Source organism: Pogona vitticeps, chromosome 13, assembly GCF_051106095.1.
Source record: "Pogona vitticeps strain Pit_001003342236 chromosome 13, PviZW2.1, whole genome shotgun sequence".
Classification (NCBI taxonomy): domain Eukaryota; kingdom Metazoa; phylum Chordata; class Lepidosauria; order Squamata; family Agamidae; genus Pogona; species Pogona vitticeps.
Genome location: NC_135795.1, coordinates 11,496,704 through 11,516,032, shown reverse-complemented (window position 1 = coordinate 11,516,032; position 19,329 = coordinate 11,496,704). Strand labels below are relative to the sequence as shown.

General features: G+C 38.9%; 1 protein-coding gene across 1 annotated transcript in view; it reads left to right on the top strand.

The window, feature by feature from the left end:
- Positions 1–692: 692 nt before the first annotated feature.
- CYTH3 (cytohesin 3) overlaps positions 693–19,329 on the top strand; it is a 73,811-nt gene continuing 55,174 nt past the window's right edge. The window contains exon 1 of the mRNA XM_020799615.3: positions 693–873. Within this exon, the coding sequence (XP_020655274.1) occupies positions 837–873 (37 nt within the window). The 5' untranslated portion in view covers positions 693–836. The remainder of the gene's footprint in view (positions 874–19,329) is intronic.

Here is a 19,329-nt window from a genome sequence, read left to right as displayed (position 1 = left end):
ACCTTCCATCAAAATTATAAAAGCACTGACTAGGATTATATAACAGATACAAGTTTTAACCAAAAACCTAAGTTATCTCTCAATAACCTGTGCAGTATGTGTATGTCTGTTGTTACTGTTCTTGTTAAAAAATACCAAAGTTTTTTTTAAAAATGCACTGGTCTTATTATAACAGATACAAGGCTCAACCCAAACCCTTAGTATCTGTTAAATATCGGCTTAGTGTGTATATGTTGTTGTTATTGGGAGTACTTTTGGTCCTTCAGGGACTCACCTCCTTTTGCGCCGTTGTGCCGCTTTGCGCAAAAAAGGAGGCATGTTTTGAGGGACTTGTATGTGTTTGTGTTGTTGTTGTTATTGTCGCTCTGTGAGGGAGAGGGGGGGTCTCCTTCTTTTCCCCTGAGGAAAAGAGCCGCAAACCCCGACCGCGTGGCACCGATTCGCCCCTCACAGAACCGCCGAGACTTCGGAGTCGCCCCTCAGACTCGACCTGGCCGCCCCTCCCAAGGCGTGTGACACGGTCACGTCTGAATTGAGACGGCCTCTCCTCCTCCTTCCCAGAGATTTCTTTCCCTCTCTCTCTCTCTCTCTCTCTTTTCCATTTTTTTTTTTTTGGCGCGGGTCACATGAGAAGGGGCGGGCGGGCCGGCCGAGGCGTCGGCTTCGGCGGAGCGGTCTGAGGAGAACGTGAGGCAACGGGCGGGCCGCCGAGGCGGTCGTGAGGGGGGAAGGTTTGCGCCGGAGCCGCCTTCGCTTCTCTCCCTCAGCGAGTCGTCCGCGCCGGGGCTCCTCATCCCGCTTCTCTCTCTCTCTCCCTCCCTTTGCCCGGTCCCAACATGGACGAAGACGGAGGCGGCGGCGGCGGCGAGAGCAGTGAGTGTCGGCTGAGGGGATTTGGGTTTTGGAGCTGGAAGGGGAAAGAGGAGGTGGCGGGGATCCGGTAATAGGAGGGCGAGAGGGGGCACAACCCCGCCGGACCCTCCTCGGGGCTACCTCAGGAGTCCAGGAGGAAGAGCTTGAGAGACTCTTCGCGCCCCCCCCTCCCAGTTTCCGCGCGGGAGAGGGTGCCTCTGAGCGTGTGCAGAGAGGGACTGTCCTCTGGTGTTTGTTCGTGTGCTCCTTTCTCCGAGGAGCCGTGGAATAATGGGTGGGTTGCCAGGGCAGGGTGCTTGCTGTTCACCTTTTTATCCCCGCCACAGCCCTGTGAGGTAGGACACCCCCCCCCCCCCCGGCAAGGGCTCGGGACGAGGCGTCCAGGGAGGATGGATGGATGGAAGGGAGCCCCAGATGTCCAGGATCTCTTCATTCAGAGGATCAGACATCCCCTCCCCTCCTCGCTTTCCCCAGATAAATACTGGAAGGGATTTTTAAAATCCTCTTCCAGCAACATGGCTCGCTTGTCATAATAGTGAAATATATTTTGAGTGGAAGGGAAATCGAATTGACAAGCCTTGGATTTGGAGATTTATTTCTTCCTCTCGGAGTAGCCAGTCTCTCTTGTTAGAGGCTTTGCCTCCTTTTTCCAGGACTTAAAAACGGCACATCTCCCATGCACAAGTTTATTTTTTCTTTTTAAAAAAAGGCATCTTCTTGTTTTGGGGCTTGCAAATTAACAATAATGACGGGGAAGCCTCATTGCTGCTCCCCTAAGCCTGCATTCAAGCCTAGGAAGCAGCTGACCCCTTTAGGACAAAATTAACCACTCACTTATAATTACCGAATTTTGGATAGACTGTTTGATGGGCATCTGGATCCCCTCTTTAATGAGAATGGTAATATCCTTTTGCTCTCTGAAATGTCATGAATTGTCTTGTATCCTCTTCCTTTTGAGGTGGTGCTTCACACAGTTTTTTGGCAGATGTCCCGTGAGGTGTGTTTTGTCTGAGTAGCTCAACACTTGTGCAGGTGTTGATTTTTTTCCCACCTGTAGGAGGAAACTCTTCAAGCTAGCAAATGCTGCCATATTTTGGGGCTAACGAGCAGTCTGTGGCAAGTGGCATAATTGCAATATTCCCCATCATTGCTATGCCTCGTTTGCTCCCCTCCCTTTGCTGTCAGGAGTATATGCTCCCCACAGACCATTTCCCTGCATGTTTGTATGATTTCATAATCCAGCAAGACCTCTGATCTCTGTGAGATCACACACAGTTTTAATTTGGTCATCTCACCTCATGCTTGTTGCAGTGACTGCTCTCTTACCTTGACTGGATTTGGATATATACCTCCCAAACCTTCTCATGTCTATTCTCTGTGGCCACTTAGACACAAGCCTCCCCCTTGCACGTGCATATTCCCAATGTGTTTTTGATTCTGCTCGTAATTACACACAATCCTCATTCATGAATGTTTCCCTTGGCCTCCATGCTATCGCCCACGGATTGCCTATTCACATATTTATCAAGGCCTCTTGGGGTAGGGTGGGGGAGTGAGAGAAGTGAATATAATAAATTCCCAGATTAGATAATGAGGAATACTGAGTAGTTCCCAGATTATAACCTCCTGTATAAAGAGGAGTGTTGTTGAAGGAGGATCTGGGCTGATCTTTCTGACAAGGCAATACACTGCCTGATTTTGCTAATTCTAATGTAGGATTGCTAGTTGTACAAGGACCGCTCCATTCATTGTGAAGGACAATAGAAAACTCTGTTGTGGTGTACCCTCACTGTACGAATTCCCCCTTCTCAGTTTAGTTGATGAAAAGGTCAGCAGCTTTGGGGAGAGGAAAAATGAATGCAGAGTGTTTAAGGATGGTGTGTCAATGGTTGGAGAAAGCAATTTATTAATGCAAGATGAGGCTTGAGTATAAAGATCTTATAGAAAAGGGTCAAGACTGTCTTGGGGATGTTAGAAATGGAATAGAGATGCAGTGGATAGTTTTCAAATGGTTGATTCATTCCAGTAATGTTTAATGTCGACAACAAATTGTTGGTTCTTGCTTCCAGATACAGTACAGTGAAATCATTGTCTATTTTATGCTACTGAAATGTCTTCATGCCTGAAAATCTGTATATACTTTGCTATTTGATAGAAAGAGCTTTTTTTGCACCCTTTTCGCACTGTTGCTATCTTATTCAAGGTGCAGCAGGAATTGCAGAGTGGTTTATCCAGTTTCAGTTAGCATACAGTTTCCATAGACATTTGCTTCAATGTTTGTAAACACACCTATTTAATAACCATAATGATATATATCTCATAGTATCTTCCAGTACAGTACTTGTGGTCTTTCTGGCTGCTGCTATATTATATATGCCTTCGTTATTTGAACTTCAAATACAGTTTTCAAGCAAAAGGTATTGGGTCTGTTTTAGATGTATTGTAAACGTGTGATTGAAGTCTTTGTCTCATCAGCTTATGCTCATTATTAATAAAACCACAGACTTAGCTGTTAACTCATGTAATTTCAAGGTAAGACTTTTAATCAAGAAGTGTTGAGGCAAAGTTTGTGTTCATGTACATTTTCATACAAATATGTACTAGTTAAATGTTGCATGACTAATTGTTGTATTATGATTGCTACTACCAAGAGTAAAATGTTCACATTCTGAAACCAGAAGGGTGTGGTTTGTTTATCTTGACTAGAGTTAAAAATATTTAAGATGAATCAGGGACATGTTTCAGGAAGGCACCCTATAAACAAGCAATGCTCCCATTAACATTTCTTGTTAATTATTTCCTCAGCTGTTTCAGTCAGCAACCAGTTTAAGGCTTATTAAAAAATAAGAAATGTGCACAAAATTGATTTAGGCTACTTCTATTTTCTGTCAGATGGAGAGAGAGAGAGAGTGAATAAGCAGACAAAGGCGTCTATTAGACTTTGTATTTCATACTCTTCGGTATAATTCACTATATTTTTACAAGTAATTTCTTATGTACAGATTAATTTATCTAATTTCAACAAATAACTTGGTTCCTTTGAGGTTCTGTCCTCCTTTCTCTCACTCTTGTATTCATGATCTCTTGATACTCCCTTCTTTGAGTTCCAAATGATATTGGGCAACAGGGAAAGATGATGGGCAACAAGGAGAAGAGTGATTGGTGATTATTCTCTACCTCTGAAGTGCATTTCTTTGGAGCTGCAGTTTCTTAAGCGTCCATAAAACACAGTATTGTTAAAAACCAATGGCCAAAAACCTGTTGCTTAGTGTGGTAAAAGTCTCAACCAGAATAGACCCATTGAAGAAGTGGAACATATGGAGAAGTTGACTTACCAAATCCCCACTAATTCAGTGAGTCTACTCCAGTTGTTATTTTTTACTCTAAGTCTAAGCAACAAAATTTTAGCCAATATATTGTCATGGGTGGAGGAATTTACAGTAACATTAGTTTTACAGTTCTTGAACATTTCAGTTTTTGTACATTTCCAGTTGTTAAATGTTCACTGGACTGAAACTATGGGAACTGAAAATGCTGTTCTGTTTGCTGAAAGATCTATCGATCTTTACAAAAAAAATTGTGAAGCATTGTTGGTTGTCTGGTGTACTGTCTTGCCTGGTGTACTGTCAGCATTGCTTAGGGTTTGTTTTGGGAATGCTATCTTCTGATACATAAGCAGTGAATATGTATTGCTTGATTTTTATAGTCCTCTGGACCTGAATAATAATAAAAGTTAGTGCAGAGATGGGCAACTTGCGTCTCTTTAAATTGTTGCTGCATTATAATTTATATCACTCCTCACCGTGGGCTATACCAATGGGGATTGCAGGCCAATAATGTCTGGGATGCCACAGATTGCTTACCCTTTTTGTAGAAACTACTAGTCTTTGAAGAAAGATACTAGTATTGCTTCTAGAGACAACTCAATGCTTTTAATTGCCCCTTTGAGCTCACAGTTCCAATATTGCAGGGAGATGCCAAATAATTGGCCTGTCCTTCAGTTAGATCTAGATCTTCATTCACAGTAGAACATAAATTGGTAGTCTTCATAATGAGCATGAAGGATTATTTTCATCTTGATCTTATATCCTGAACTTGAGTTAGCAGTGTTGTTTGGGTATACGTAGCTACAGTGCCTTATCAGTGATCCCTAACCTTGGATAAACCAAATGTTCTTGGACTGTAATTCTCAAAAGCCTTTGCCATTAGCTGTGATGGCCAGAGTTTCTGGGAATTATAATCCAAGAACATCTGGGCTACTAAAGGTTGGGAATTACTGTCTTAAATGATATTAATTTTTTATAGTTATGCTGTAACTGCTGAGCCAGCTGGAACATCTTTCATATGCTAGTTTCGTGCCATAGTTTTAAGCAAAAAGCGATCCATAGTAGCGCCACATCTTAGTGTGTTCAGTCAGAAAAACAGAAGGAAAAAGACAAAATATTACTATTTTGCTGTGTAGAAACACTAGAATAGTAGAAATGACAACATATTGTTTCCAATTTAGAGTCTCTGCATTGATTTTAGGTTTTATGAGACTATGCACAATGAGACAAAGTCATGCACAGCAAAAAAAAAAGGGGGGGGGAAGCAGGAAGTCTTTAATTAGCTGCAATCTGTCACTGCTGGTGACATCTTTCCCCATGTGCTGCCATAGCTATAGAACAGGATTTGGGCCATAGAAACAAATATATTTATCATAGTTTTATGTAAAAATTAGAGTTAAAAGTGGCTGGAAAGGTTAAAGCTTACTAATGCAGAATTAAATTGAGTTCTAGGTTTATTTTGCTGTTTCCTTCTTCCTCTGAATTTCACAGTCTGCCTATTTCAAATTAAACCATGTTCTCTAACTATGTTTGGCATAAGAACAAACTGCTTGGAAAAGTTACTTTTTACAATATACTTCCCAAATTATTCTTCTTAGATATCAGGTACTGTACTTTAAAAGAAGCAAGTTTTCAAAGCTCTGCGCTGTTTCGTTCTTGCAATACTTGGCAAAGTATGTTTTGTCATAGAAATGCTTACTTTCTTCTGAGAAGGCCTTCCTTCAAATTGAGATAAGTGGCACACAATAGCATGACAGACAGATGATAGTGTTACATTTATACAAGTGTCCTTTGTATGGGCAAAATGTGAATACTGTATAAGGGTATTCGATCTTTTGCATGGTTTCCTATGATGTGTGAACATCATGTCCAGGAGACAGAGCAGAACTCCACTTTGGACATATTTTACTAATCCAAGTGATTGTGAACAAATGTTCATGAATGTAAGAGCCCATTCTTTGCAGTCTACTTTTGCCTAAAATGTCCTTTCCTTAAATACAGACTGTATGCTGAAAACAGTATTAGGTCATAGCACAAAATTATTTCTCCAAGTCCTTCAGTAAAGCATTTAGAAACGTGTTCTCTTAATTTCAGTGGAACTCTTTCCACATAAGGTCTTGGGAGTAAGATGCCAATATGTGTTCATCTTTTTCTTTACTCTGTTTGTTTATACCCTGCTGAATTTTGGAGCTGATGCCTTGTATCTCTGTTAATTGGTCTGGATTCTCATCTTTTTCTATAGTTTCTGTTAACTGAAGCTTTCCATTAATCTTTGGTGCTGGCACCTTCAGCACCCATTCATGTTTTTGGAGAGCAGAAGGATTTATGTTCGGTTGAAATTGGGAGAGTTTGTTCTGAGAACAGAATTCCATTTTGAAATTCAATAAAAGCTCTCCTTGAATACAAAAACACTTTGTAATATGGCTTCATTTATCTGTATACTGCTCATGCTTGATTTACTGATTTTTTTTCTCATTAAGAAAAGAGTCCAAACTGCAGCTGTTTTATAACCTCTCTTTAAAATGAATGAGAGTTCTGCTGATGAATAGTTCTGTAAGGGTTTTTTGCCTTCTTGGGAATGATTTTCTGTTATTGATTTTAAAAAGATAAGCATTTTAAATGCAGTAATAGAAAATGTCATAGGGTATAAAGAGATGCAATATTGACTAACTACAAAATATGGCTATCCCCTCTGAATTTTGCCAGTGACTCTTTAGAGTGGGAGAAAATGCCTTAGCAATTTTCGTTCTTGATGTATCTGTAGCAAATGGCTTTAAGAGTTTGGTATAGTATCTGATTTCTTTGGCACAGACACCTGTTCCTTCAAAAACTGACTGAATCCATTAGCACATTCCATGGACTATATAGCATACAGTGTGAGCAGGATGAAATGCAAATTAAATGAGCTGTTTTCTCTTCTCTCTTTAATCTAAAGATAAAGGCTAAGATTCAACAAGGTGTTTTTATATCTAAAATGTCTTCCTTTATCCCTGTGTGTTGCCAAAAAAAACCTGCTTCAGATGGTTTCTCACCTCTCCATTGTAGGCTTTTCAGGTGGACTGGGGAACTGCAGAAGGAAGAAAAGACGGCTATACACCACTAAATACTGGCCAGTGCAGTGTATAGGTTTTTCAAGGTTGTGTCTTCAACCAGAATGGTTTATGATTATGTATAGTTGAAAATCTAGGTTTGTTTTAGTAGTTTCATGGCTTGTTGATACATGCAAACTAAAAATCTAATTTGTTTGTAAATGAGACTTTAGAATAAGCTCTTTTTTCAAACAATCCAGCAACAGATTTTAGATTGGGGTTTTTTGGGCTTATTTTGACATTCCACGGTTTATTTTACTAAAGTTTAAACCACTGGTCATAGTTTGCACTTGCAATAAAACCAGGAATCTTATTTAGCAAGAATAAATTCTACTTTATATTTCCTCTTCTTAGTTATATATAAAAGCCTAGTGTTTCACATAGGCCTGTTTCTACTCTTGCAGGTAGCCTTAAATAGTGCTTTAGTTTCTAAAGTGTGCTGAATTCGAGTATTATGTGTGAATGTGGCCTCTGTATTGAGAATATACTGTATAATAAAAGAGTATGCTGCATGATTTTGAAAAAATCTGTACAGCAGTTGTTATAGCCATTTTTAGATGGGTAAAGGACTGGTTCTTCAATTCCTAAATGGTTGAATCCAGAAATGTGCCATAGATGTCTACAGGGTTATGCTAGAGGAAATTATTAGTAAGTTTCTTTCCAGAGGCACCTTTCTAATGCAGTTCTGTTTGAAATTTTGAAACTAATCACATTGATCAGCTGGAGAATTGCAGAATTCTGGGGAAGAGAGGTGTGTGTGTGTGTGTGTGTGTGTTTGTGTATGTGTGTGTGTGTGTGTGTGTGTGTGTGTTCAGGGTGTTTGAGCTAAACAACTGATGCCAACTAATAAATATGTGAGCAGTAACTTGCTTAACTGTGATCACAGTGCAGGGTTTGGGTATATGGTACGGTATCAAGTACAGTATGTAGGAACTGGATGAGGATGGGAAAAATTAACAGCTGTATCATTCACTGGCTACTATAAATATTGGCTCTGAATGAGGCAGAGGTTCTCCAGTGATAGTCTGTGACCATGTAATTGGAGCCTAATGTAAAATACACACATTCACGCTGGATCAAGGAAAGAGTTGAATTGGCAGCTAGTTTCTGACTCATTCTCCTTATAGCTTGGATGTTTATTTGATTCATAACTCTTCTGTGCCAATCATTTACTCCTATATTTTACTTGCATATTTTGGGTTATCTCATTAAGCTCTTGATGGTGTACTTAAATGTAGCTGATGCGTTATAAAATACAGAGCTTGCAGAATGTTGTTTCAGACAACTGCATTTTCTTTTTCTTGGCAACACACAGACACAGACATGCAAACAGTCCACTAGAAAACCATGTGTTTTTGTGGTCCCTGAGATGTATTTGAAGAAGGAAATAGCATGACCTGTTTGGTTGCTATGAAGCAAAACACTCACATTTGTATTTTCAGTGAACATCTGTGCTGCATTTATTTAATTCTTTTGTTGTTGTTACTTGAATCTGATGACACAATGTTAGAAGGCCTCATTAAAAATACATTGGTACAGTTGCATTTAGTTCTCATTTTGACATGCAGACAGGTCTTAAATAGTGTTTAACCATATGTTGAAGCTGTCTATCTCAGTTGTGTCCCCATGGGGTATACAGGTTGTCTTGAAAGCTGGAGATGATAGAACAGGAGGCTAGTTTTGATTATACATGTCTTCAGAAAACTTTGAAGGATCTGATAGCATCATTAAATAGGGTGGGTCAAGGAAAAGGGAAGGATTTTGTTGTCCAGAATTTGGGAATGAGTGTTAAGATGAGTGATTTTTCCTTTACAAATCAGAAAAGGCAAAGTATGTTGATTCTGTACCGTCCCATAACGCTTAAAGCACCCTCTGGGCAGTTTACAAATTAATTATGCAGGAGGGCCTGGCGTGCTTTGGTCCATGGGGTCACGAAGAGTCGGAAAGGACTTAACGACTAAACAACAACACTTTGCCCCTCAGCTTGGTCTCATTTTACTGATCTTGGAAGGATGGAAGGATGAGTGAACCTTGAGCTGGCTACCTGGGATTGAACCTCAGGTGGTGAGCAGAGTTTTGGATGCAGTGGTGTTGGCTTTCATTTCACGTGTAGGAAGAACTAGAGATGCAATGCTATAACCTTGTGACTTTTGATGTACAGTATACACATCCCTTCATTTCCATTGCTATGTTCTACAGTATTCTTAACAACAAAAATGCATTCCAGCTTTGGAAATAAAATGTCTTCAGTTTGAAGGCAGCTTTACCTACATTTTTCCTCCTGGAAAATGTTTCAATTCAGGAAAGGAGTGTACTTGGTATTGTTCATAGTGTGTTTGTATTCAGCCCTGCACATCATTGGCAAGCAATAGAAACAGTGTCTGACTGAGACAATGTGGAACTGATTTTTCATAGTTATGAGACTAGATTGTTATAGGAAAAAAATGAACATGTGAGCACATTGGAAAGCTGAAGAAATTAGGCATCTAATAGTTAAAAATGTAATTAGGCATCACATTTTAATGGCACTTTTCCATACATTCCTATGCAGGCCTAGTGCCTTGTAAAGGTGGTTCACAATAATCTAAGCATTTCAGATATGCTAAATTGGAAATTATAGTAGAAGAGTACTCATTTATGTTGGCTTCTTTTGATTTGTGTGTGTGTGTTTTCTTAACACGATAAAAATCGTTATTCCTTAAGTTCCAAATTAAACCTTTGTTCCAAATTAAAGTGAATGTTTAATTTGAATGCCTTACAGTGATGGCCCAATAGTCATTTTTACAACCTATATGTTATGGAGATATACAACAATTAACTACATACGTGTGTTTTGGTGTTCTAACATCAGGAGCTGAACAGGCAATTTCAGGAGTGAGGACTGAAAAGTGTAGCTGGTTAGGATAATTTTGCGGACCTGGATCATGAATAGAAAATTAGTCATAATTGATTTTAGTGTATAGAGAAATGTGAGTGCTTTGAAAACATTTGGAGGTGTACAGCAATAGAGATTAACCTTTCCTCTGCTTTGTATGAGAGTATTTGTAAATTTTAGACATGACTAATTCTATAGCACATCACTAATTTTCTGCAAAGGTTATAGCACAGAGCTAAGTATTTCCTTCGAACGTATTCAGGATACAGTATTTTAGTGGCTCGTTAATGGATTATAATTAATGGATCAAGATAGATATGTCATTTTTCAAAAAAAATTATCTTTCAGTAATTACCAATACTACATCATTTTCAATAAAACGAATTATGGTAGATTAAAAACTATATAGGAAATGATTCCAAACTGGTTTCAGTTCAGTTGGGTGGCCCATTGATCATATTGGGACCTACCCAAGATTCCTATATGCATCTGTGTGTTTATTCTTGGAATCCAAAGTACTGCTAGGTATTGGTCACTAGCACCAATTCATGTGTACCCTTGGCAATTCAGTCTTTCTCAGTATAAATTCTCTGTCTTTAAAATATATGACTTTTGCTGCCAACAAAGAGGGGTGTGTGTGTGTGTGTGTGTTTTCAGTGCCATCAAGTTGGAACAGACTTTTAGTGACCCCAATATGGCTTTCAAGGTAAGTGAGATATTTAAGGAGTGGTTTTACCAGTTCCACTCCTCTACTGAGTTTCCATGGTCAAGTGAGGATTTGAACCTTGTTCTCCAGTGTCCTAGTATGTCACTCTATCCACTACACCACACTGTAAGAGTATTGTAGTTAAAACCGATAATAAATATGTTGCGTGTTGTACTGGACAGAAATTCTGTGTAGCTTAGTAATGTTAGGTTAGCTGATCTAGATTTTTTGGGACAGTTCTACTGCCAAGTAGTGTATTGTGAGCATAGCCAGCATGGCTAGTGGTTGCAACCCAACAACATCTAAAGGGTCACAGATTGTCATCCTTCTCTTTCTGCTTTTGTAGTAAACGTATGGTTTAGGTTTTGTAGTAGGCATATGGCAACTATATAACATGGCAAGGGTTAGTTTGTTTCAAAATAAAACTTTGCAGTCCAATGCTACATGTATGTGGTATATCCCCATTGTAAAATGTATGGAACTTTATCCACTGTACACCATCTGGTCACCTGAATATGACTTCTGCATTTGGAAAACTCGTATGGCCCAAAATAACTCAAAGAGATGGTTTACAAATTTAGCATTATAGTACAAATTGACAGGGACGGAATTGCAAAGTATTGAGATATTGTTTTGCTGTTTGCCTTTGAATGTGTGCGTGTGTGTATGTGTGTGTATATATACAGTATGTGTGTGTGTGTGTACACACACACACATACACACACATATTCATAAAATCCACTACCATCTGCTTCCTGGTGCCAGTAGCAGACCTTTGAAATGAAATGTTCATAGCAGGATTGTGTGCTTTGTCCTGGGTCCTCAAGTGTGATGTATTTATATAAACTATTCTGTGGTCTTTCAGCACAGAAAAAAACCCTTCTAGATTAATTCCTCTCTAAGCAATGCCAGCCATAGCACCTGGAAGAGAATGAGGTCTAAACAGCAGCTGCAGGAACTGGCATCTAGAAGGGAGATAATGACCTTTGCCCTGGCTCCATTGGAGAAGAGACCTTGTTCTGGCAGATAGTTTGCCCTGTGAAATGCCCAGCTGTGACATTTTGAAAGTTCACACGAAAAGGACTTTCTTTTGCCTTGCCATGACTAGAGAAGAATTGGAGCATGTGATATTTGAGAATGCCTTTTCTATCTCCTGCTTTAAAGAGACTCTTAAATCATATACTGTAGGTTGTTTTTTTTTCTTTTCTTATAACAGTGTGTGCATCTATTTAAAAATTTATTTGTCAATTAGTTTTGCTAGGTAAGTTCCATTCTGCACTTAGAGACCCTTTCAGATGCTTACTATCCTGGTTTAGCTCAAGAGAAAAATAATACATGGCTCTTTCCATCTTGCAGTATATTGACTGAAGTCCTGTTGCTTGGTGTAGTAAGCCCCATTGCATCATGGGATATTTGGTGAATCAATGCCTCTGCAAGTTTCTTTGATTCAAATGAGCCTACTTTAGTTGTCACTTTAGCAAAACAAGTCACAACTATAGTAGGCCCATTTGATCTATGGAGTCTGGGCAAATTTCATTATATCCCATCTAGATGTCTCCTGTATATTTCCAGTTTCTGCAGCTGCTGTCTAGACCTCATTGTCTTCCAGATTCTGTGGTTGGCATCTCCAAGATTAATTAATCTAAAAAATATTTTCTGTGCGGGAAAAGCAAGAACAAGACATTTTCACCCAAGAGTCCCAATGCTGATGCATAGTAAGTATTTAAAAAGCAGGAGAGGTGTCTTTTTGTTCCAGCAAGTCAAACTAGAATAGACCCATTGAATCAGTAGCACTTCTGTGAGTCAAATTCCTTATACGTTCCATTGGTTCAAATGGGACAATTCTCTATACGTTCCATTGGTTCAAATGGGCCTACTCTGTTGTTGTTGTTGTGTACCGTCAAATTGCCTCCAACTTATGGCAACTATATGAATGAGTGATCTTCAAAACGCCTTGTTCTCAACTGCCCTGCTCATCTCTTGTAAAGACAAGCCTATGGTTTCCTTTAGGGTATCAATCCATCTTGTATTTGTTTTTCCTCTCTTCCTGCTGCCCTCAACTTTTCCCAGCATTATTGTCTTTTCCAGAGAATCCTGCTTTCTCATGATGTGCCCAAGGTAGGACAGCCTCGGTTTCAGCATTTTTTTTCCTCTAGAGATAGTTCAGGCTTGATTTGATCTTTGACCCACTTGGGCTTAATCTAGTTGTGACTTGTGCTAAAGTAAGGCCCTGATTACATGAGGGAAATGTTCTATAGTTATCCTCTAATTAGCTTATTGGTTTTTTTTTCCTAGTCACACAACGTAAAATACAGTCAAGATTGAGACATTTTCCGAGCCAGCAGTGTAACTGCGGAACATCTCCCCATAGCCAGGAGGGTTTTGTTATTCTGTAGCTTGACTAAATGACGAGCTTTGTTGCACTGGTGCATTGCTTACTGGTATTGCCTGTGTGCATGGCCTGCCCCACTTCTTTTCAGAATTGAAGGAAGAAAGATGGCTGTCATTACTGCAACACACCTTTTTCTTCTTTTTTGTGTGTGCCCAATACATTGATACATTGGTAAAAGTATGTCACTGGGGTGGGTGGGTGTGCTGCCATTAAATTTCTGGTGAGTGATAATTTTTTTATTTCTATGGGAAGATGCATTGAACTGTTGGTATGCCAGTGTCACCGGGGGGGGGGGGGTGATCGCCAGTACTGCCGCGTGGACCTCCCATGTCTATTGTATGCAGTGCATTTCTGCAGGATCAGCTAAAGCAACAGAGGACACTTTCCCAAACAGAAGCCCCTTTCTGATCAACATTCCCTTTAATTTGCAGCCCTGTTGGGTGGGGTTCAACTCCCCATGTGTGAGCCAACCCCCCACATGGGGTTCCATTGCAACCGGAATGAAAGGGGCTGGAAACGCTTGCTGTGGGTTCATGGGGGAGGATGAAATCTGTGTGAAAGGGGAGTGCAGTCATGTGCTATCACCATCTTCGAGGGAACTTTGTTCCTGACATATCGATGTATTGATAAATATTATTTTTTAAAATATATGTACTGTATATAAATCAAGAGGCTAAATTGCCTCTTGCAGCAAGAGAGAAAATAAACTGGTGCCATGGTGCAGCTGGGCATAATAATTCAAATAGGAGGAAATAAGTTGGTACCACTAAAAGTTCTTGGGGCATTTGTCACAGAATATAAACCATGAGTTTATACTCAGTACAACAGAGGTATGGAAAGTATAGGAAGACCTAGAAAACATTTCCTTCGTGTGGTCAAGACCTCAGTGACAACTGAAATAGGTTCATTTGAATTAAAAGCACTTACAGAGGTGTTGATTCACCAGGTCCTCACTGATTCATTTGGCCCACCCTGGCATGACTAATTACTCTAGGCAACCAGATTCCAGCCATTTTAACATAAAGCTGTCACTCCTGCTTTTTAAACAGTTGCCATGTGTCCATATTGGGAATCTTGTGTGAAAATGTGGGGTATAAATCCAACAAATAAGTAAACCAACAATTTTTTTAACATTTTATTTGTATTTAGAATCAGTTTAGGTTCCTTTGGAATTTAAGAGAGGGCTGTCAGGATTCTGAACCACATGAGTCTAAATCCAGGTGAAGTTCCATCTACGGTTAAGATACTGTATAAAAATGAGTAGAGTTTGTTAATCAGGAGTAATGTTAGTCTTATCAATTTCAGTGGATCTGATAGATTAAGACTATAATTGGATGTAACCTGTGGAGATCCTCAAGATTAGAAGGGCCTTCTGTTGCAGAAGTTTTTTATTTTTTCAAATCATAAATATGGGATACTTGTCTTTGATCTCTCCCTTCACTTATCAGTTTATTCAATTTCTTTGTTACATGTTCTCTGATAAGCTCAAGGCTAAGGACATAGATTTCCTCCTCCACAATTTACTCTCACAACAGGCCTGTAAAATAGGTTATGATGAGAGAGAATTGTTTGCTTGGTGTCTCCCAGTTAGTTTTGTGTCTGAGTGGCATTCGCCTCTGATTCTGCAGACTGTAGCGTGGAGCACTTGAATAGCAAAAGTAGTTGTCTTAGGAATGAAGGCAGAAAAGATGTTAGATACAGTATATACTTTATTTTTATTGGGTTAAGGATCTTGATTACTTGGAGGTTCAGAAGAGACTTGAAAATTTTAGGTTTGGTAGGGAACATTCTTTTCTAAATATTGCAAGTTTATAATTAGTTGTAGCTTTTAAAGAAGTGACCATGTTAGTTTGTGCAGAATATCAGACTTAAAAAACAAAAAAAGATGAAAACACCTTAAAGACTAAGTGCTGTATTTCATGTTGAACTTTTGTATATCATGTCCACTTTTTGAGACATTCAAGTAAAATGTCACCGTCATATTTATCACCTGGCCCCATAACCAGGTAAGGCTATAGAATGGGCAAAGTGGCAATGGTCCATTAGTAAAGGAATAGGACTATCAGACTGTGAATAATTTCTTTTATGATTCTACAAGGCAACAATAGCATTCTTTCCACAAATGGCAAACTATGGGAATCAGTGTAGGATTTCACACTTGGTAATGACTTAAGAATCCTTTCCTGATATTCAGTCTTTTTAAGTGTGTCTCCAATGTCCGTATGTACCTTATCTCAGCTGTTTTTCTTTTAGGTATAGTTCTGTTGTGTGTTTTTTAACTGTCACATTCAGGTCATTCAAAGAGTGTCCATATAGATTGAAGTGTTCTGAAACATGTCAGTTATTTCTTTTGTGTAAAGATCATCCTATTTGTCTTTTGTACAGTGCAGAAGGATCACATTAGCAAGAGAAGGAGTAAACATGCTCCAAATGTTGTGTGTGACATTATTGGGGCCTGTAATTGTATTAGCAGAGTAGATGTTGGTTTATAGCAGGGTTTACTTCCAATCTCTGCATCAGTGTTTTGTAGCATGTTGTGTGTCAGTAGTTGTTTGAAATGGGGATATTCTCCATAAGCAAGTGCAGGCCTGCCGCCAAGGGTTTGGGAGAGTTAAGTATTCTTGTCAAGAACAGGTTGTAAAGTGTTTATGATGCACATTAAGTGGTCTTAGTCCTAGGCTGAAGGTGACAACTAATGGTGTTTGATTATTTATCTTCCGGATCTGTTTTGCAGTAAGTTGCTTCTGAGTATTTGTCTTGTCCAGTTAGTTTGCTCTTTAACCATATTGGGTAGGTATTGTAATCTTGGAAATGCCTACTGTATTGTAGATCTGTGAACTTGGAGTCTCCCTTTTGTTAGTCAGAGCAGATATGATTATATCTAAAAGCTTGGTTGTAAACAATAGATTTGTTTTGTGCTTAATATGGAACATGGAGAAGTGCAAGGATGTATATTAGTCAGTAGGTTTTCAATACAGTGTAGTGCTAAGTTGTTCATGTTGTATTTTCACGGTGGTGTTCAGGAAGTGTACCTATTGTGTAGATTAGTCCAGCCTGAGGTAGATGTTAGGATGAAGGTTAGTGAAGTTTTGGTGGAATTTCCACCAAAATTGCTAGGGGAGTCTTATTAAGAGTTTATCATTAATTGGTGCCACCATTTCAGGTATAGTTCAGTTATGTTCATATGCTACTTTTCTGCAAAGGATTGTGATTCACAATAAAAATCAACTTACTTGTAAAAATAAACGTTGTAGCTAGAAAATATACCCCTATTAGTTAATAAAATGCATCTACAAATTAAAATAACAATGCCAGCAATTCAGTAAACATATCATAAATTCAGCGCTACAGTGAAATAATGTAGACTTTAAGACATAACAAGTAGAAGGCAAAAGCAGAATTAATGGGATCAATGCATATATAAGTTTGCTTGCTCAGTTTCATGCCCAACACACCAAAACAGAGAGAAAGATTGCTGTATCTATCTTACTCTTGCTAGTTCTGTATTAATATGATCTTGTTCTCCCTTTGGAATAAAGTAATTAGGGTTTTTTTTTAAGTGAAGCAAGCAACGTGGGAACCAGGCGGGGAATATATGTGTGTGAATAATCAGAGCATGTGATACAGCTTGCTTTAGAGGAAGTTCTTGTTGCTGCTTGACTGTACCATAGCAACACGTAAGGAGGATGAGACATTAACAGATGCTGTCAGTAGGAAATAGAGTTCAGATAGTATGTTCCCATTTTTTTAAACATGAGAGTGTGCATGTCTGTCAAGAGAGTTTATTTTAAAAGAGAAACTAGATGTTTTTATCTCTAAGCATTTGATCATTGTGATCATTTTTGTATTCTCGAACTATAAATCACATTTAGGAAAAACCCACAACAACCATGTGATCATTTTTGTTACTACTCTTCTCAGATGGACCCAGTAAAAAAAAAATAAGGGGAGCAATAGTTAGCTATTGACAGGCCATCTTTAGGTACACGGAAATATACAATGTTGTGTATTACAGAAATTTTGATACACAGACATATGCAAACACAGAGCACCCAAAAAGGTCTTGATAAGGAAATGTGAGTTGCCATGATTGAGAGCACAGAAATAAGAGATAGAGGTGCGAAAGGAGAGGAGATGCTGCAACATGTCCTCAAGGTGGACATAGCTGAGCTGAAGATGACAAAAAATAGCTTTGTGGACAGCCCCATTTAGGCGTATGACAGCAACATTTGGTTCCAGGGTGAGGAAGGTTCAATGAATTTATGCAGGACAGATGCATTCTAGTTTCTTATGAAAGGAGGCCCATCTGATCCACAACTTCTTTCTCACTCTGTCTGTTTAAAATATTTCTGCCCCACCTTTCTCCTTAAAAAGTACCCAAGGTGACTTACCCAAGGTGACTTGTCATAAAAAGACAACATTTATAGCTAAAAACAATGAGTATACTTGTACAAAGTTGACTTACATCAGGGCATAACTCTAATCCTGTCTTTGTCCCCAGCATCTGATATTCAAAGGATATACTTACTGCCTCTATACCTGGGGGCAGCTATAGTGACTAGTAACCATTTTAAACATTTTCTTCTACTGTCTTCAGATGGAAAAATGTTGAACAATAGCTAGCCTCAATCTAATGTATACTACCTAGAGAATGCTCTACTGTATGATATTGCTGCGGTACTAGATAGGTCTATGGTTTGGAATAAGAAAGAGAGAAAAGAGTGGGATATCTCCAAACTGATGGCAATATAGAAGAAGCCAGATGTTGAGGTTGGGTGTTTTTTTTTTTTCAGATTGAAAAGTAGGTGACTACAGAAACAGGATGGAATTCTTCTTATGGTTTACTATATGTAAAAGTGATGTGAATAAAAAACAAACTGATATGTCCATCTCTGTTCCTAGCAAAGTGTGATGTGTTGGAACATAGGAGACCGTCTTAGATTGAGTGAAACAATTTGTCCATCTCGCTTAGTATTGTCAATTCTGACAGTTGCTCTTTGTTGTTTCAAAGAGAGTTATTTCCTAGACATACCAAAAAATGCTGGGGTTCGAACCTGGGACCTTTTGCATACAAGGCGCTACCTATGGCCATGTATCATTCTCACCACAATAGCACCAATATCTGTATTTTTTATCAGCCTCCATGTCACCAAGTCACTTCATATGATCGAACTATAAATCACATTTAGGAGTTGTGTGGCCTAGTGCATATTGTAAGGACTGTAGTGCTGGCTAGAGTTGACATGGCATTATAGTTTGTTGACATTTGAACAGCTACATATTAGTCTTGTAAATTCTTCCTGATCTTACTTGAACGACACTTGTTTATGCTCAGGGTGTAAGTATTAACTCTGACGTCTCTTAAATGGCATGTCAATGATCTCTTTTGAAGAGAAGTAATATTACTAAAGGCATGTATAAAAGTATAGTATGTGATTTCCCTGCAAATTGTATCTGTATTTTGGAGGAGGATAAAGGTGCTGTTTAAAACCTGTGTTTGAGGGTGGATACATTAAATTGCTTCTTATTGTTGCAAGGATCTGAAAGAAGGTGGTAATCAAAATGAATTATGCATAATTCTCAAAAGCCTCTGGAGTTGGTGGTGGGTGGACTTGGCATGCACATTCATTCATAGTGCTATATTTAAAAGTCCATATGGAACTGATTATTTCCTTTTGGTTTTCTGCAGCCATTATTCCTGTTTTCCTTTTAGAAAGCTCTTCTAGTATATTAAAGCTCAGATTAAAAAAAACACACGCACAGATATGAGAAAAAATGCAAACTGTGAGTTTTCATGTTTGAGAAATTAGTGAAAACGTAGGGGACATCTTTCCTTTCTTGGCTGTTTTGTGTTGTAAATGTAGGTTAGGATCCTTCTACATCTGGGAGTGATACAAGATCCAGCTGTAAGCATGGTTTTTTTTGTTTGTGTTTGAGTAAGATTCAGTGGTCGTCAGGTCTAAGTCATTGTATAAAAATTCACTAAAGGAAAAAGGCACAGTGGAAAATAATGACAGTGTGTAAAAGTATTCAGAGAAAAGCAACAGGAAATCAGTGTCTCCATTCCA